At 55.9% G+C, this 19,262-nt stretch overlaps 1 protein-coding gene across 2 annotated transcripts in view; it reads left to right on the top strand.

The window, feature by feature from the left end:
- The window catches only part of URB1 (URB1 ribosome biogenesis homolog), a 71,933-nt gene that overhangs the window by 23,239 nt on the left and 29,432 nt on the right, over nt 1-19,262 (top strand). For both annotated transcript variants that reach the window (XM_084991935.1, XM_084991934.1), the window contains 13 exons: nt 2,012-2,185; nt 3,015-3,141; nt 4,362-4,478; nt 5,603-5,715; nt 7,502-7,621; nt 8,972-9,088; nt 9,924-10,062; nt 10,829-10,999; nt 12,023-12,216; nt 14,053-14,277; nt 15,205-15,384; nt 16,797-17,652; nt 18,526-18,727. In XM_084991935.1, the coding sequence (XP_084848061.1) occupies nt 2,012-2,185; nt 3,015-3,141; nt 4,362-4,478; nt 5,603-5,715; nt 7,502-7,621; nt 8,972-9,088; nt 9,924-10,062; nt 10,829-10,999; nt 12,023-12,216; nt 14,053-14,277; nt 15,205-15,384; nt 16,797-17,652; nt 18,526-18,727 (2,735 nt within the window). The remainder of the gene's footprint in view (nt 1-2,011; nt 2,186-3,014; nt 3,142-4,361; nt 4,479-5,602; nt 5,716-7,501; nt 7,622-8,971; nt 9,089-9,923; nt 10,063-10,828; nt 11,000-12,022; nt 12,217-14,052; nt 14,278-15,204; nt 15,385-16,796; nt 17,653-18,525; nt 18,728-19,262) is intronic.

Genomic DNA, 19,262 nt, shown 5'->3' with positions numbered 1-19,262 from the left:
ACTGTGAGGGACTCGTGCGTGTTTCACCATCGCAGCGTGGTCTTAGGTGAAGGCCTGAGAGTTGTTGGCACACACAAGGTGCCTCAACACCCACCTGGCGGAGGCTTGGGAGGTGTGGAGTCTGGAGCTTCCTTGTGGTAGGCAGAGCCCCCCACCCTCCCTCGGGCTGGGTGGTGTGTGAATGCAGCAGGAGCAGGGTCTGCAGACGTGGGTTTACAGTGGCTGGGGTTGGCCCCAGTGGTGACAGGGCAGTTACCATAAAGTGGCGAAGACTCCTTGGATTGTGTGGTGGGATTGTGCAGTTTTCACACCCACGCAGGGTTTGTGCTGAGAGCAAGCAGTAGGGTGTGGGGTACAGAGAAGGAGGCCTGGCTGGGAAACTGAACCACAGGGGAAACGCCTATAAAATTTTAATAGCATACATTTTATTTCTTTACTTTTTAATTTTTTTTTTTTTGTCTTTTGTCCTTTTAGGGCCTCACCCGCAGCATATGGAGGTTCCAGGCTAGAGGTCTCATTGGAGCTACAGCTGCCAGCCTACACCATAGCCACAGCCACGCCAGGCCTGAGCCGTGTCTGCAACCTACACCATAGCTCACGGCAACGCTGGATCCTTAACCCACTGAGCAAGGCCAGGGATCGAACCCGCAACCTCATGGTTCCTAGTTGGATTCGTTTTCGCTGTACCACGACGGCAACTCCAGTAGCATACGTTCTAGAAGCAGAAAGAAAAAGCGACCTTGTTTTGGAAATAGAAAACAACAAGATGTTTGGAGCCAGGGTCCCAGGCTGTTGGCTGAGCTTCGAGCTCCGAGCTGGCGGGTGTCCGTGTGAACACTTGCTTGGATCCTGCCTCTGAAGCAGCGGTGGGGCGGGAGTCGTTATTGGTTAGGGCGTCTAGTGTAGCGCTGCTTTCCTGTGCATGTAAAAGGAGACCCAGCTAACTGGAATGCTGGGGGCGTGCGGTGTTACGACACTAAAGGTCCGTCTGGAAACCTTCGTGCTCCTCCCGCCTGACTGTACATCTCCAGCATCCCAGCCGGTGCTCCCAGGACGTCACGGTGCTCGGGGCTTGCCCGGGGCTGACGGCGTCGAGCTGGGATGGGCCTGGGATTGAACATGTCTCCCAAGCGCCCAGGAAACGCCCAGGGACACACCGTGAGCAGCCGGGCCCAGCCCTTGCCCCTGTTGGAAGGAGCACAGGTTTTTGGATCTCTGCAGGGAGTGAGGACTTAGAAGCCCCTCCGGCTGCCATTCTTTTTTTTTTTTTTTTTTTTTTTGTCTTTTTGCCTTTTCTAGGGCTGCACCTGCAGCATATGGAGGTTCCAGGGCTAGGGGTCTAACCGGAGCTGTAGCCGCTGGCCTACACCAGAGTCACAGCTACATGGGATCCAAGCCATGCTTTCAACCTACAGCTCAGCTCATGGCAACGCTGGATCCTCAACCCATCGAGGAAGGCCAGGGATTGAACCCATAACCCTGTGGTTCTTAGTGGGATTCATTAACCACTGAGCCACAATGAGAACTCCCTGGCTGTCATTCTGAATCCAGGTAGAGTCTGCATGTGAGAGGCCTCGTGATGGGGGCCCCGAGGTGGCAGTTCAGACTCAGTACTTGGTGCCTTTGGGCACCACCTCCCATCTGACGATAAGAGCTCTTAGGGGCTGGTCCGGCTGTGGTGGCATCTTGGCCATGGGTGATGGAAGAATCTGTGTCAACCGAGTGGCTGGCAGAGACCAAAGCCGAGGTCTTTGGCAGAGAAGACCTACCAAAAATAGGCCGTGGAACAAAAATGAAGAATAATCATCAGGCTCTTTCCTTAGGGGCACCATTCCCGGCAGCTGCTGACGGCAGGTCTGCAGGAGGTCAAGAGGGCAGTGTCCCCAGGCCACTTCAGCCTTGGCCTCCCCTGTGTGCCACCTGGGAAGGGCCAGAGGGTTGGGGGGGCAGGGATGTCTGTCCACCAGGGCGGCCCAAAGACACTTACGGATTTAACTCTTTTTCTTCCCAGTTGGACAGCAAATCAGTGAAACACACAGCTCTGTCCCTCATTTCCGTCATTCTGAAGAGAGCCCTGAAGACAATTGACTATTGCCTGGATAAAGAGGCCTGGCAGGAGTCGAGCGTGTACACGGCTGCTGCGATGGAGGACTTCGTGCGGCTCTTCAGAGAGGCCCTGAGCAAGGTAGGCACGGGAGCCAGGCTTGGCCTTTCCGGTTACGTGGCCGGGGCTTTTCTCGAAGGTGCGCCAGGGGGAGCACAGCAGGTGGAAAAGGCCAGCTTGGGGGCCCAGCTTGGATGTGAAGTGAAGTGAGGGGGCCGGGGGTCCTGGGACCTCAGGCCCCCTCAGGAGCCGTTGTGCCCTGTCCTCCCCACCGCTGCACAGTCTCGGGGCTGGGACCGTGGTGACGGGAGGCCAGTCATCTGCAGACTTGGTGGCTGCCCAAAAGAGCCAAGGGCTTGCTGGGCAGTGTCCCCCGGCTGGTCATAAAGACACGTGTCTTGGTTCGCAGTGTGTGGCTCAGGTGAACGAGTCTTCAGGGGCTGGTTTTACTGATCAGTACTTGTGTCCAGTTGTAGGACTTATACCCCAAACAGAGCTCCCAGAGCAGTGCGTGACCTCTTTCTCGAGCTCACACACTCACACTGCCGACTCCCTCTCCCCCCGACCCCGGTCTTTGCTTCTCCTTGTTCTCAGGGTCAGTTCCTTTGCCTCTCTGCCTTTTCTTTTTTGCTTTTTAGGGCCACACCCATGGCATATGGAAGTTCCCAGGCTAGGGGTTGAATCGGAGGTACAACAGCCAGCCTACACCACAGCCACAGCCACAGCAACACCAGATCCAAGCCGCATCTGCGACCTACACCACAGCCTCTGGCAGCGCTGGATCCTTAACTCACTGAGCGAGGCCAGGGATCGAACCTGTATCCTCATGGATTCTACTCAGATTCCTATCCGCTGAGCCACGACAGGAACGCCTGACTTCTTTTTTTTGTTTCTTTGTTTTTCCTTTCAGATTTTACCCGACCTGAACGCTGTCGTGTGGGTCTGGCAGTCACTCCGAAAGCAGGAGACGGAACAGGATGATGAGAAAGGGAAGAAAAAAGGCAGCAGGACTCCTGCCTGCGTGCCTCCCCAGAGCGGTGAGGGCACTGCGGGGCCACTGCTCTTGGTGAACGGTGCCAACTTGGGCGGCCCGGGGGACCTCCTGCCACAGGCCTGTCCAGAGGGACTTTTGAAGGCCTCTCTGGCTCTGAATGAATCCTGGGTCCTTTTTTATGTTCAGGGAGAAGAAGTAGCATGGCATTGTAGGTTGAATTTTTGTTTTTTTTTTTAATTTTCTTTTTTTCTCCTTTTCCTTTTTTTGGCTGCACCAGTGTCATATGGAAGTTTCTGGGCCAGGGATTGAATCACTGTCGGGTCTTTACCCCACTGCTCTGGGTTGGGGATCAAACTCACGCCTCCACAGTGACCCAAGCCACTGTAGTCGGATTTTTAAACCCACTGTGCCACAGCAAGAACTCCTGGATTTTGGATCCTGCCACAGCAGGAATTCCTGGATCTGTTAGAGATGTGCCCAAGCTTTATGCAGGCACTATGTCTCAGCATTTGTGCAATGCGTGTCCTTTCGGTGGGGGAGGGGCAGAGCCTCTCTTGTTCGGCACATCGAGGTGGGCTACAGGGTGTACCCGACAAGAGGTGTGGACTCAGACCCTGTATCTTAGATCTCTGTCCCGTTTAATCCTCAGAGGCCCCCGGAGGGCGGGGGCAGGCACTGCTCCGTGTCCCCATTGTTCCGACAAGGACACGAAAGCACAGGGAGACAGAGTAGCTGTACCCTGTGCAAGGTCAAAGCTGTGAAATGGGGATTTAAACCAGCCTGTTTGAACACTCTTGACTTTTTAAAAATTTTTTTATTTTTTATTTTTTTTGTCTTTTCTAGGGCCACTCCCGCAGCATATGGAGATTCCCAGGCTAGGGGCCTAATCGGAGCTATAGCCTCCCGTCTATGCCAGAGCCATAGCAACTCGGGATCTGAGCCGCATCTGCAGCCTACGCCACACCTCACAGCAGCGCTGGATCCTTAACCCACTGAGCAAGGCCAGGGATCGAACATGCAACCTCATGGTTCCTAGTCGGATTCGTTAACCACTGAGCCACGACGGGAACTCCTTGACTTTTTTTTTTAAAAACCACGTTGACTGCTCAAGTCTCGCTTTGGGGGCTCTGTCTGCAGCCTTGGGGTTCAGCACACACTTGGCTATGATGGCTCTGGGTAGCCTGACTGCCTGTCAATGGAGCTGTTGATGGAGGACAAAGAACAAGTGTCTTTCCTAACTCAGGCTGTTTCCTTTGGGTTCAGATGACGCCGAAACCATTCTCCTGAAAGCTGCTCTGCTCCAGGTCATCTGCCTCTACCAGCAGGTGGTCCCGCACGTGGTTATGCAGTACAACTTCGACTTCAGCAAGCTCCTGAAAGGTGCGTGTCCCAGGACGGCAGCTGGGCCTCTGCTGCTCCTGCCCGTGGGCCTGAAGGAAGTGCGGCTAAACCGGAGCCGAGTCCCTGGAGCCAAGGACCCGGAAGGCTCGTGGGTGGTTAGACCTGCGTGTGTGATCCACCAGCCTGGCTGTTTTCATCAGAACCAGTGTTTTTAAACGGCTCATCTCCGTTAAGGAAATATCATGAACACTTAGCCACATCGAGGGAGAAGGGAGAAGCCACCCAGGCCGAGTTACTCGCGCTGAGTGATCTCGACACGCGTGAGATCATGTGATGTTCCCTTTAAAGCCTCTTTTCATAGGAAGAGGGGTGCGGAATGAGAGCCCCTTAGAAGGGGGTCTTGTTTCTGCAGAGGCACTTCTGACATAGTTACTCGTGTTTTACCCCGTGAGTCAGGTTCAGCCGCATCTTCTGAAAGTAACGTTAGCTTGTCTGGCCATGTTTCCTTGATGGAAAAGTTTGTCTCATAAAGTTGACTTGATAATTGGGCCTCCGGAGGAAGGCTTGTAGAAATATCATTCTTGGAATTTATATAAGCTTTGGAAATGATCCTACTCAAAAAGCTATAATTATCTCTTTGGTTGTATGAAGGCAGAAGGTGCTTTGCTGTGAGAGTATGAGATTCACGAGAACACGGCTATTTAAGACTTAGTACCGTGTCCTTCCCAAGCAAAGGAGAAACCCACAGATCAGGCCGGAGGCTGAGCACCTGGTCTTAGGCGGTGGCCGCAGGCTGCCCACAAGATGCTTGGCATCTGGAGAGCGAGGCCTGTGACCCCCACCAGGGATAGTGGACCTGGAGGTGAGGGGCTGGGAGGCTTCCAGCTGTAGGAAGAGCTCCCTGTGGGCCACGTGCAGGGAGGGGCTTCCTGGGCAAGCGGAATCCCAGCTTTTCACTGAAGAATTTGCATCGACCTTGAGTTGGGACGGGGCAGGTGAGGTGTGCGGGCACAGCCTTTGTCAGGGTGACCGCAGGACAAGGGCGGGCAGAACCCCATGTCCTTTCTGCCAGTTTCCTTGTCCGGTCCTCATGGCCGGGGCAGCAGTGACTGGGGCCCCGCCTCCTCCTGACCTCTCATCATCTTCCGCTTCTCCGCCCACAGGTGTCATCTCCGAGGAGGGCCTTCGCCAGGAGGCGCCACCCATCCTGCAGCACCACATCCTGAAGGTGGCACTGGAACTGCCTGCCAGCAAGTTTCTGTGGTTAAAGGCCCAGGTAGGAGGCTGAGATCCCATCTCCTGTTGATAGCGCACCTGCAGGTTGTGGGCTTTTGGGCTTGGGAAATGCTGGCTGGATCAGAACCTGATAGTTGGTTACAAAGGAAGGCATTCGCGGTTCTCCTTTCAGGGAGAAGTCTCTAGAGCAGAGGTCAGGTGCTGCTCTGTAAACCAGGAATCGCTTTGTTTTTGCAAATTAAGGTGCTTAACTATCCTTACTGAAATTATGTTATTGCTGAGTTTTTCTATATTTTTTTATCCTGACTCCTTTACATTTTTCTTGTCCTTTTAACACTTTTTCGGAAGTAAAATGCCTTCTCTCTCCTTTGTACTCATCCTAGAAGAACCTAAGGCAGAGATGGGAATAGGCACCAAGCCAGGGGAGGCCCGAGGCTGGTGGAAAAGTCAGGAATGATTTCTGGCGTTGTTTGCTGTGTCTTTGATAATGTCTTCTAGGGCTTTCCAGAGAATGTAATGTTAAATCATAGAGAGAATGCACAAGGCAACAGGTACTTACCTGTGTTATTTAAACACAGATGTCATGTCACTTCTGTGACTTGACCAGGCAGAGTTAAGCATGGTCTGAATATGTTTCTCCGTAGCTCAGAGGACTTGTTTTCATGACTTGGATCTAGTATCTTGTATGGAACCAATAGCGTGGCAGTGTACGTTGGCGCTTTAAAGGTGCTATTTCCAGAAAGGTTTAAGAAGCCTGTGGCCATGGGAGCGCCCTTCTTTCCCCTACTCCTCACTCTAAGGCTCACCTGCGTCACCGTTGAGGATGATTCTGATTGAGAACTTCCTGAATGGCAGGCTCGACTCCCTTACTGTCACTTGAAGTCAGGGCGGCTGGAGTGCAGAGTGGTTAGACCTCCACGGGTCTCCGGCTCTAAGTGGAAGATCCAGGACTGGACCCAGGCATAGGGACCAGTTGCCCAGTGTGGTCCAGAGCCCTGCTCTCCACCTTTGCACCCCCTCTGAGGCCACTGCCAGGAGCCCAGAGAAATGATGCGTCTGGGCTGTTTTCGTTTTTCATCTGGCTGAACTGGGTCTTTGGCATCTTGATGATTTTGTTGGAAAGTGAACAGAGGCCTCTTACCTTGTGTCCCATGCTTCAGTTTTTGCTCATTCGATGGGTCGTCTGGGCTTCGGGAGCGCCAGCCGTTCACATGCTCAGATCAGGGCTGTGGAGATGCTCTAGGGAGACACAACGGAGTTGGGCTGGAGAACCGGAGGTCCTGAAGGTTCAAAGCCCACAGCTTTTGTCAAGTGGCTTGACTGTTTGTAAGGAACCAATGACATCAGACTGGCGTCCTGTCGAAATGCAGCAAGTGTGGCTTTGAGGGAGTCGGGCAGCCCTGGGTGGCAGGTGTCTACACCCGCCACCAGCTAGCCAGTGTGCGTCTGCACCGGGGCTCCTAGGCTCAAGTCCCACCTCCACCATTAAACGGCCTGTTACCTCCTTGTGCCTCAGTCTCCGCACATGTGAAATGGGGGTAATAGTCATCCCCACTGCAGGCTGGTTGGGAGGGTAAAGTGAGTCAGTGGACACGAAGCCCCCGAAGGCCCTCTTTCCCGCCTCCGTTGTTCCTACAGCTGCTGTCGGGCTGTGGGCTGAGCCGCCTAACTTGTGAGCTTGTGCGTGTCATCATCTCCCGGCAGGCTTTTGCCCGGTCGGGTTAAATGAGACGAGAGGCTGCAGAGCACACTGGCTGCACAGTTCCTGTCTGCTCAGCAGATGAGGCTTCTCTTACGTTTATTACAATGTTTCATTCAAACTCCAGGAAGGCCCAGATGCGGAAATCATTGGCGGAAAACGGTCGGTGTTTTACTTACTGATGAAAATGTTTGTGACCAGCAGCCACTTGCACCTCAAATCATCAACCAAACTTCTGATCGTGAAGGTGAGCGTTTTCCGCCAGATCCTCATTCTCACAGAGTTTTTTTTGCACAGTCTTCCTTAGAGCAGGTGCTCAGTCAACAGGACTGTTCCACTTTTAAAGTGGAAGGTTTTATGGCAGTTTTAATCTATCCTGTCTTAACCTGGCTGAGTTCCCAAGAGGCAGCCTGGTGAAATGGGAAAAGCAGGCCTGTTGAAGTCCTGTTGTGATATTTGAGTCCTGGTTCTACCACTTCCTGGATGCCACTGGACAGATTGCATAACCTCTCTGATCTTAGTTTTCTCATGGTGAGCGGGAATAATCAAATCGTAGGATGGCAGCGGAGATCACAGCGATGAGGTCGTAGGCCATGCCCAGCTCATTCTAAATGCTAGATTTCCGGCCCTCCGGCGACGTTAATAGGTGATGCCTCATCCCGCAGCTCCAGACTCCGCCTTCTCCAGGGCTTCAGCCTTTGGACCTCAGCATAGGTGTCGCCAGAGTCAGCGGAAGGGAGTGAGGGGTTAGTTGGCATCCCTTCTTTCCTGCCCTTGAACTCCTTTTCCAGGGCTCCATCAGGCTTGCTGCAGTCGGAAACCTAGTTCCTTGTTCTGCTGTGCAGCAGACATTTTGGTCAGGGCGGGGGTGGAGAAGGTGCTAGAAAAATTACATTCATTGTATTTAGGGTTCCAAGATTTCCCCTTTCTTTGAAGGGTCGGTACCCTTACTGCCCTTGAACCTCGCCTGAGCTACTTGGGGGCTGTGAACGTCTAGGGCTTGAGGTCTGCATGTTGCCCTTTCTTTACAGGTGGTGCAGGTGTGAGTGCCTGTGAGGGGTGTGGCACACTAGGCTTTGCCTTGGTGCGACCGTGCAGGGCTCGTGCTGAGGCCGTGCTTAGGCCCCACGTCCTGACATGGGGCCTTCGGGGGATGTCATTTACCCAAGTCCTGCCTCGGAGCAAATTGGGGTCCCTTAGAAATGGTGATGCTTCTCGCCCATCCTGGGGTGGGGGGCACTCTGCGACGATGCGGCCTGACTGCGTCACTGTCTTGGAGAATGTTCCCCGCAGGCTGAAGGTTGAGTGGCTCGGAGGAGTCCAGCCCCGGGTTGAAAGTCAGACTTTTAAGCAGCAGCTAAATGTTTTTCTTTCTTTCATCACCTCGGGGTTGGAGGAAAGCAGTGAACAGCGGCAGGTCGAGGGGCTCGGTCCCCTTGATCCAGCCCAGGGTGACGTCTTTTCCTTGTTCCTCCAACCACGGGGGTGTTGTTGAAAGCGTAGCCTTTAGAGTAAACCGGGTTGGACCTTGGACCCCGTCTGTGCTCCTTGGGTCTCAAAGGACCCGGAGAAAGCGGGTTCTGCCCTGACGTTTCAGATCCTGCGGGACACGGGCGTGTTTGAGCACACCTGGCAGGAGCTGGACCTGTGGCTGGAGCACTTGGATGACACGGCGGAGGAGAACAAGGAGGCCGTGATTCAGTTCTTGGAGCGAGTAAGCAGGTGTTTCCCGTGTAAAGGAACACATTCCGGACGTCCGGCACGTTCCCGCTGTGGCACCGCCACTTCAGGATCTGGCGTTGCTGCGGCTGTGGCGTAGGTCCCAGCCGAGGCTCAGATTGGATCCCTGGCCGGGGAATTTCCATGTGCCGTGGGTGCGGCCCGAAAAGAAAAAAAAAGAATGATGTACTGAGTGATCCTTGCTGTCCTTAAAGCCTTTCTGATGCCCCAGAGCCAAGAGGCCTCTCTTCCTGGCTCACTTCCTAGTTCTTGCTGAGACGGAAGAAACTGCTTAGTTTTAGAATCTGTAAAATGGGAATGTATTACTGTGGTCGCTTTAACTTCCTTTTGGGCATTTGTTTTGGCAGAGGGAATAGTGGTTTATGAAGAGTGGTGTTAAAATACCAGTCTGGAAGTTCCTGTCATGGCTCAATGGTTAACAAACCTGACTAGTATCCATGAGGACGCAGGTTCGATCCCTGGCCCTGCTCAGTGGGTTAAGAATCCTGTATTGGCATGAGCTGTGGTGTCGGTCGCAAATGCAACTCGGATCTGGCGTTGCTGTGGCTGTGGTGTAGGCCAGCGGCTGCAGTTCCAATTTGATCCCTAGCCTGGGAACCTCCATATGCCACTGGTGTGGCCCTAAAAAGACAAGAAAAAAAAAAAAAAAAAAAACTAAACTAAAAAAAAAAAAAACTTTGCAGAAAAATTATTGTTCTTATGAAGATTAAGATTTTTGCTCTTCCCTGTATTACCTGCAACATTCGGGGGCATTTTTCATTTCACATGTGACCATCTAAACATTTCCCTCTTGGCTCTTTAATGCTCAGGTGCTTCTGACATTGGTGGCAAATCCCTATTCGTACACGGACAAAGCCTCTGACTTTGTCCAGGAAGCCAGCACCCTGCAGGCCACCACGACAAAGCAGGACGCCGATGACGTCAGCATTCCCATCTCCCACATTGACGGTGGGTGCCGTGCCCTCGTGGCTCCTTGGCTTCTGAAGAACCAGCCAGGGTGGCACGTTAGAGACAGAACACAAAATTGCACTAAGGCCTCATGCAAAGTGCACACATCTCATTTCTGCACGTCCGAGATCAGCTGCCTCTAGAAATGAAAATCCCCTTATTTGTTTCTATAACAGGAAATATGTATAGGGCTTAGTTGCTGGGTTGTTTTTATTTGTGCGGTGTTTGCTTTGTGCCAAGTGCTGGTCTAAGCTCTTCACAATCCTAACCCCTGGGGTCTCATAAACAACTCTGCATTGGGGGTGTTATTATCCTCATTTTATGTGTTGACAAGGCAGCTGAGGCACAGAGAGGTTAAGGAACCTGTCCAGCCTCACACAGCTAGTATGTAGCCAAGTCAGATTTTGACTCCAGACCCTCTGGCTCTAGTCTATACATTAATCCTTATGCTCTTTTGCTTCTTAGATTTTGGGTTGTTTCCACTAATATCCAGATTAAAGATTCTGGGCTTCTGAGCATCATCTAAGGAAATTTCAGCCTATTAGCACCGTTGCTGCATAATCCCACATTTTGTGTCTGCAGAGATCTTCAGATTTTATAGGCAATGCCACTCTCTGTGCAGAATCAAACATTACATTAAGCATTTCCCCCCGGGAGAAGTTGAGCTTTTATTTTTTCCTCTTTCTGCCACTGTTCTCTTGCTCACCCTCCCCGTGGGGTCCTTTGGCAGCTGTGGCCTCGGCCTGATTCCCCGTTTCTGTCTCAGATGTTCTCGACATGGTGGATGTCCTGGTGGAGGGCAGCGAAGGCTTGGATGAGGAGATCGGAGTCTCCCTGAGTGAAGACATGGTCCTGCTCACGTTCCCGTTCAGTGCGGTGGTCCCCGCAGCCCTGGAAGCCAGGAATAAGTTGCTCCTTGGGGCTGAAAATGAAGCAGGTACCTGCGTGTAGTCAGGATGTTCTGGGCGCATCCGGCCAGCTGGGTCTCTGTGGGGTAGGAGATGGGATTCCCGGAGCTCTGGAAATAATTGCTGAAAACCCAGGGCAGCGGCCGAGATTCCAGACCCACCCAAAGTGGTAGTTCCACAGCTGGTGGAACTAAGTGTTTAGGAAGATCCCTAAGTAGGTAGATCTAGAGGCTGGGCCAGGCTGTTGGGAAGTGGGTCATTTGATAGCTGAGTTTGAAATGATGTTTTTGTGTGGCTGCACAGACACCTGCTGTAACACTGACGTTTTCTCTTCAGTAGTCTTGGTATCTTGATGCTAAGGTCCTTGTTCCTTGCTGGGTAGGATCCAGGCAAGGTAGATCCAAGGATGCACTCGCAGATCACAGCGGTGTCATTAGTCAGGCTTGCTCAGGCTTTGCTGCAGTAACACATACGCCCCAACACATCAGTGTTTTCATGAGGAAAGGTCTCTGTCTCGACCTTGTCATGGCCCAGGACAGGTCAGGTGCTCTCCTGGGCGGCGGTCCTCCAGGAGTAGCTCCGGGATCCGGCCTGCTTCCGTCTTGTGTCTGTGCCATCTCAGCACATGGCTTCCGGGTCTCTGCGGAAGAGGACGAGAGAGTGGACAGTCAGGCAGGCCTGGGAGTGGCTAAACCACCCATGTGGCCCCGGCCTAAATGCGGGGGAGGCTTGGGTGCCAAGGAGGAGGAGATGGATTGGTTTCCACCAGCGAGGTCCCCATGCCCGGTGGCCTCGGCCGCACCTCTTCTACGCCCGGGTCTCCACTTCTGGGCCTCTGGGCCTGAAGTCTGACTGTGTGCTATACATTTAAGAAAACAAAGTCTGGTGCCGCCTGCAGTGGTCGCATCCGCCTTCCGGTGCGATTGTGTGACCCCCTGCAGAGTCGGTTGCCACCTTTCCGGGCCTTGGCTCTGTGTGGGAGCTGGTGTGGTGGAAGGACCACAGGAGGGCCGTCCCGACAAGCCTCCCCTGGCCTGTCCCCTGTCCTGCAGGCGAAGGCGTCGTGGCGTACCTGACAGGCGTGCTGATGGACCTCCTGCACACCCAGAGAGACCCGCTGGCCCTGTGTCTTTTGCTTCAGTCTTACGACAAGTTGGAGCCTCCGGTCCCGCCTTGCTGCCGTCATCTGGCCCAGTTCAACAGATACTACAGCCTCTGGATCCCGGAGCCAGCCCGAGAGGCCCTGGTGAGCTGCAGGGACCACCGCTCCCGCGGAAGCCAGGCCTGTCTTTCCCCAGAAAGCGCCGGAGTCTCTCCCCTTAGGCCACAGGGGGCTGTCCTCCCGTGTAGCTTGACGGCCACACAACTTACAGGGTGACCTTCCTTCACCTTCTCATTTCCCCTGCGTAGGAGAGGAAGCCAAGTGTCACGGCTGCTCCGCTGATGTGACGGACTCAGAGGGGCTCAGTGATGCAGCAGCACTGAATTCCCCCTGGGGGTGGGGGTGGGGGTCAGAGGCTGCCTTCTCGTCCCTTCCTGCCCCCAGACGTCCCAAGCTCAGCTGTCACACCTGGGCCCCCGAAGGCCTCCTGCAGGCCCCGCTCTGCCAAAACCGGGCAAGTGGAAAAGCAACAGATTTTCTCTTAGTGGGGCCACATTCTCTGAGGGGCACTGCAGCCCTGGCTCTGATGCAGGGCTCTTAGGAGTGCTGGCTGAGGCCGGGAGCTCACGCTGCGTGCACACTTGTGCGTCCATTCAGTCGTGGCTGCACTTGGGAAAGCGGGCAGCTCGGGACCTCTCTGTCTTATAACTTGGTAGCTGTGGCTCGTGTGGGTCGCAGTTCACTGCTTGTCCCCAGTGCGCTGCATGCCAAGCCCTTCAGTCCTCAGCAGCTCAGAGAAGGGCTACGCCGCCCTATCCTCACCGTACACGTGGGGACACTGAGGTACAGAGCGAGCCCACCACCTGTTGGGGTGGGCGCCAGGTCCAGCCAGGCAGCTGGGCTTCAGGGCCCCCGCCCTACCCCGCCTGCCGGGCATGGTCGGGACATGGTCTGCACCACACAGCAGCTTCAGGGGGGGTTAGGTGCGTGAAGTGTAGGCACCCACCCCGTGGAGCTGGGCCCACAGCGCTTCTCACCCTCGAGGGCGTGCAGGATTCTCCAGATGCTCCTGCAGGCGCCCCCTGGGCGTGTGATTCAGTAGGTCTGGGGCAGGCCTGGGAATTTGCATTTCTGACAAGTTCCCGGGTGCTGCTGCTGCTGGCCCAGGACCCCCATTCAGCCTCGCTGAGTTGCAAGGCACAAACAGCCTAGTTTTATCGATCGGCCTTGGGAAATGGCAATAAACACCATGTGGGATGAATCTGGAAGGCGGTATGGGAGCTGGGTTAGAAGTGAGCAGTTTTGGGAGTTCCCATTGTGGTTCGGTGGTTAACGAATCCGACTAAGAACCAGGAGGTTGCGGGTTCGTGGTTCACCTGCAGCGCTCAGTGGGTTAAGGATCCGGTGTTGCTGTGAGCTGTGGTGTAGGTCGCAGACGCGGCTCGGATCCCACGTTGCTGTGGCGTAGGCTGGCGGCTACAGCTCCGATGAGACCCCTAGCCTGGGAACCTCCCTATGCCGTGAGTGTGGCCCTAGAAAAGACAAAAAGACAGAAAAGAAAAGAAACGAACAGCTTTTTTCCTTTGGCCATTGTCCTCTCATCCTCCCGACCGCCTGGGGAAGGCGCGCCACTCACCCGGTTGGCCCCTCACAAGGTGGGACCTTCTTGTTCCCAGGGATTAATCACAGTGACTCGTGTGTGAAACCCGTCTCTGTCTCGCAGCCCCTGTGCTGAGGGCGTGTAAACACCTCCCCAGCCGGTGCTGTCACCTGAACACCTGCTAGGAAATTGCACATGGCTGGCGACGCTGAGAGCTGAATGAAATGCCAGGGGTCACATACCTCTTAGTATCACTAGGGGATTTTTCTGGACTGTCCCTCTGTGCACGTGTCACCCTGGCCCTGTCTCACCCTGGCCCTGTGCCCCTTTGTCCCCGTGCTGACCTGTCTTTCCTCTTCCGGCCTCTGCTGTCTCCCAAGCCACTGCAGACGTCGGGCAGCCCAGCAACCCCAGTGCCCCCGGCCCCCTCCTTCTCCACCCTGCTGCAGTCGGCCTACGCGGGCCAGGGCGCGCTCCCACTCCTGGACGAGGGGGTTCAGGCACAGCTGCAGGCCGCCCTCCCACGCCTCCCGATGCACCAGGCCCTGCGCTCGGCCAAGCACCTGCTGCTATACGTCCGGAGCACCGTGGAGAACTTCGGCCAGGTCAGCGCTGCCCCTGCTCCCCTGCAGCCCCCATGGTGCGTCGCTGCCCACAGAGAGCGTGGCTTCCTGCAAGCTGGTCTATACCTGGTGGCGGTGTCGATGGAGTCCTGGGACCCTGTTGTCTCCCCGTTTGTTCTGCACGTGGGGAGGGTGGTAACCTGATGGGTGGGGCCCAGGCAGGCCTGCAGTAGGGGGGTGTCCAGGCTGCTGGTCCAGCGCCCCACCTCCCTGGAGCAGAGGCACCAAGGTGGGCTGGGCACCGTTTACACCAGGCCTTGATCACAGACCTGGTGGATCTTGGACTGGGAGCCAAGTGTAGCCGAGGCTTGTTGCTGGGGCAACTGAGTCAGGATGGTTCATTGTTGAGTCTTCTGTCCCTGATGTGGGTTACAGGTTTTTCTTTTTCCCTTTTTTTTTTTTTTGCTTTTTTAGGGCTGCACTCGCAGCAGATGGAAGTTCCCAGGCTAGGGGGTGAATTGGAGTTGCAGCTACCGGCCTACACCACAGCCGCAGCAATGCAGGGTCTGAGCCGCATCCGATACCTACACCACAGCTCATGGCAATGCCGGATTCTTAACCCATTGAGCGAGGCCAGGGATTGAACCTGGCATTCTCATGAATGCTAGTTGGGTTCATTACCGCTGAGCCACAATGGGAACTCCTACTTTCAGATTTGAAGTGGGCCTTGCCCCCTCTCTTTGGTCAAAATAAACCTGTGTGTGTCACCAAGATTTAGAAGGACATATTAAGAAATGACTTCGGTTGTTGGCATTTTATGGGGAGTCGCCATTTCAGCCTGCCTCCTTCTTTGATTCTTGTTTCTGGCAACCTGGCACCTTTTGGCCCCAGGGGCACCTGGCAGTCTGTGTTCCGGTGACTCTCAGCCGTTCCCTGGTCTGAGGGGCCGTGTGGCTCTTGTGCTTACAGCTGGGTAGGAGTACAGGGCCTCGCCTGCTGCAGCTCCTCCTGGACCTCCTCAGGCGCCTGCTCGTCCACTGTGAGCAGCTGGACGCCCAGAACCAGCAGCAGTGCCAGGCCGCCCAGGCTGAATCCGACCTCTTTTTGGATATGGAGTCCGTGGCCTCGTGGGATCTGGCCAATGACAAGGTACTGCCACCCTTCTCCCCCAGGTCTCCTTCCCCACGCCTTTTCCTGTGAGGTCACAGATGCTGGTTTGCCCTCCTTGCTGGCGGAAAACAAATGCGTGTCCCCTGCAGGGCAGTGGGGAGATGCAGAGGCGTCCGGAGGAGACACCGGACACCACCCCCGGCCCCTCCTGCCCCAGAGAAGCACGTGTACTTTGGGCGTTCATTTTTCCAGTCCCTTCTCAGCTCCCCCTCCCCCTCCTGCTAGCCCTTTGCCCTCTGCCATGAGCCGGGGGCTCCCCAGGAGCTCAGCGCGCACCTGCTCCTCTTAAGGAGCCGCGGCCTGTGTTGAGTAAAGGCCGGGCAGTGGCTGGGGCCTCTCGCCGTGAACACACACGGTGACGACACTACCCGGAGAAGAGGGCACCTACCCCTCCCGCCACCAGTCTCCCTCTGGCTTGGGCCAGGCCCCTCCCCTCACACCATTTGCCCTTTGACCTTTTGTACTGGGCTCGGGAGGTGGGCACATCCCTCATTCCACAGTCAAATGCACGGCTCCGTCCTCTGACCTCCAACCAATGGGGCTTTCCTGCTGGGATGGGGAGGCGGGCAGTGTGGGTGCAGGACCCCCCCCACCTAATGAGTGCTCTTCTGTTTTGATTTGGCACAGCTCAGTTGGAAAGGGTGACAGGCCCATCTTTCCTTCTCTGAAGAATCAGTGAGGAAAGAAAATGCCCTCCTGTCCCCGGGGACGGGTGACTTCTCTGGCTAGAGATGGCGTTCAGCGAGGCGGAATCAAATCATTCTCTAATCCGGCAAAGCGTGCTCGGCTGCTCTCGGCTCCGCGGTTTAAGCTCGTCCCGGGGTCAGCTAGTTCCTCAGGGGTCCCTGGAGGCCCCGTCTCCTGAAAGTGGACGCAGGATCACCTTCAGTGCTGGGTCGTTTAGCCCCCACCCACCTTCCCCAGCCAGAGTCTTACCTTAAGTTGAGGTCGCCCTGCCCGGTTGTCAGGTGGTACCTCCATCCGTCAACCAGATTTATTTAGGAAGGTCAGGCTGCTGGGAGAAACCAGGAGACAGTTGATCTTACTTTCATGTGGCATTTCTGCGTGGCCTGTGTCCTGCCTGAGTGGCTGTGGAGGGCTGTTTTACTGCCTAGTAAATTCATTTAGGCTGAATTTATCAGGTACCTGCTGGTCTGGCACTGACCAGGTTCCAGTCCAGCCCCCTGGACATATAGGAGAGGAGGTGCCTTAAGATTGGATGACAGCTCAGACTGGGCTTGGGAGGCTGCAGGCACCCCTGAAAGCAGCACTGAAACTCAGGCTTGCGGCTGGAGTGACTTAGGAAAGCTGCTTTCTGTCTCCGTCCTACACACGTGGCAGCTGCTGGCTGGGGTGGTGGGTGAGGTCTGGGCCTTGTCGTTGTGTTTCAGACCCTGGAGCAGGTGCTCGTGGCCATCCTCAGACATCCCACGCTGGAGGCCTGGTTCCTGGCCCTGGAGCAGCAGGCCCTCCCTCCGCACACCCTCAGCCCCATCCTCGTGAAGCTCCTGGCGGCCCAGCTCAGCGCGGGGGTCCTGCCGCTACTGGTGGCGAGTGCCCCCATCCTCCGGAGCATCGGTCAGCTGGGCCTCCTGGCCAGGTACTCAGAGGCCATCACCCAGAGCGTGCTCAGAGAGCTGCGGAACCGGAGGGCCGGCTCGGCCACACCGCCACCAAAGACCCTTCCCCAGCTGGAAGCCCTGCAGGCGCTGCATCCGTACATGGAGGGCACCCAGCTCCGGGAGGTCACCCTGGCTCTGCTGAGCCTGCCTGAGGCCCACCTCGTAGCCCAGCGGCCCACCACGTCCCCCAAGAAGGAGAGGCACCTGAGCGCTCTTGGGAAAACCCTGGTCCAGCTGCTGACCAGCAGCCCCGAGGATCAGCTGCAGAGTGGCCAGCTCCTCTGGGCCTCTGAGTACATGAGAAGCCTGGGCGCTCTGCTGCCCACGCTGGCCGTGGATGAGCTGGACGCCGTGCTCCTCCACGCGCTGCAGAGAGAGCCCGCGCTGGCCCCCGTGCTCAGGGTCGACCTGCTGGACTACTGCCTGGCCCGGCGGACGCGGGCGGCCCTGGACGCCGTGGCGCTGCTCCTGCAGCACAGCTGTCCCCACCTGCTGTGGTTTGAGAGCTGGTGCAGGCGGGCCGGCTCGGGGCCCTGCCTGCAGGAGGCCCTGGACGACTTCCTGCCCCTCATCCGTGTGTACCTTCAGTGCAGGACTCAGGGACCCTTCACGCGCCCCGCAGGAGGTACGGGAAGGGGTGGCCTCGGGTGGCCGGGAGGGCTGAGCAGGTGCAGCTGCATGTCCGTCCCAAAGCCCTGAACTTCACGTTCTGGGCTGTGGTTTGGTTCTGTTTCTCTTCCCATCTGCCCAGCTCTGGAGATGCAGCTCCCATCACCCCTGAGTTACCCACAGGAAGCTGGGGCAGGGGTGGGCCCCTGGGGGCCAGAGAAGGAGCAGCCCCAGCTGGGGCTCGGTAGGTTGAGGGAGCTCCCTTCACCCCATCCCCCGTTCCCCACTGTCAGAGCGCTGGTGAGCCTGGTGTGTCACCGCTGAGCCAAGGCCACGGGACCCAGCTCTCCCTTCTCTCTCCCCAATCGGGTCTCAGACCCGAGGCGCTTTCTGATCACCGCAAATGTAGTTTCATGCCATTTGATCATACATATGAGTGATTTCTTCACTCACTGCCTTGCTCCTGTGCTGCATAGTTTCATGTCACCAATGACATGTTTTTTGAAAATAAGAGCCCCTGCAGGAGGGAGCCATCCGGGCAGTGGTTCTCGATACCGTCTCCTGTGCCCCAGTGAGTTCAGAATTTGGGTGCTCATCATCCCATCCTGACCTCTGAGCTGCGGGCTACACCTGGGGCCTGTGGGGTTGACTGTCCCTGTCGGGGTTGGGTGATGAGAGGTGACCAGTGACGTGCTGGCAGATGCATAACAAGCAGCTCTTGAGGGAGACTGATTTGTGGCATTTGCCAATTTCCATGCTGTCAAAACTCCTGCTGCAGTCAATTTCAGGCCACCAGTGTGACACTCCTAAAATACAGCCACGAGCTCTCGTGAGCTGGTTCTGGGGCTGTGCGGTGTTTGACCGCTTCTCTGGTTTGTCTCTCCCCCAGTGTCCTCGGCTGTCATTCCTGTCCTGAGGAAGGCCCTGTGGAGGCCGCTGCAGACCAGGCTTCTCAGGGCTGATGGGCCCCCAGAGTCGGGGCTGCATCAGGAGATCCTGGCCCAGCTGGTCCCATTTGCAAGAGCCAAGGGCCTCCATGTCCTCATGGACCGCTTGCCCAGCTTGCTCCAGGCTCCAGACTGTCACAAGAGGTATGAGGGCTCAGGGTGATGGTCCTTCCCGCCTCAGCTTCCCCTTTCCCGGTAGTGCTTATAAAGCAGGGAAACTGCTGCATGGCCGTGGGTCTGTCAGTGAGAAGGCAGCTCCTCCAGGAGCACTTCTTCCAGCATCCTGGCTGCCACCACTGCACCTCCACAGACGGCTGGTTCCGATTCCTAGAGCCTGGTTCTGGACCAGGGGTGATTGTGCCCTTTCCAGGGGACACTTGGCAATCTCTGACGTTTTTTATTGTCACAGTGTGTGTGGATGGGGCGTTGTTACTCCTGGCTTCTGGCATCTGCCTTCTGCTCAGACATCCCCCCTCCCCCCAGAGAGAATTATCTGGCCCCAAACATAAATAGAGCTGAGGTTGATTTAGACAAAGTCTAGACAAAGTACCCCTTTTCTGGCGTGCCAGTAGTGTTTTCCCTAGTCGTAAAAATCCTGGTACATCCGTGAAGTTTGAGATCGGGGCAAGGGAAGCCTGTGGTTTCTTCCCTGGGGGAGTGTGGGGACCAGGACGCATCT

The sequence above is a fragment of the Sus scrofa genome, chromosome 13, assembly GCF_054392235.1.
Source record: "Sus scrofa isolate SSC_HxYL_T2T_F1_AM1 chromosome 13, Sscrofa_HxYL_maternal_Yorkshire_Landrace_v2.0, whole genome shotgun sequence".
Classification (NCBI taxonomy): domain Eukaryota; kingdom Metazoa; phylum Chordata; class Mammalia; order Artiodactyla; family Suidae; genus Sus; species Sus scrofa.
This window is presented reverse-complemented; position numbering and strand designations above follow the sequence as displayed.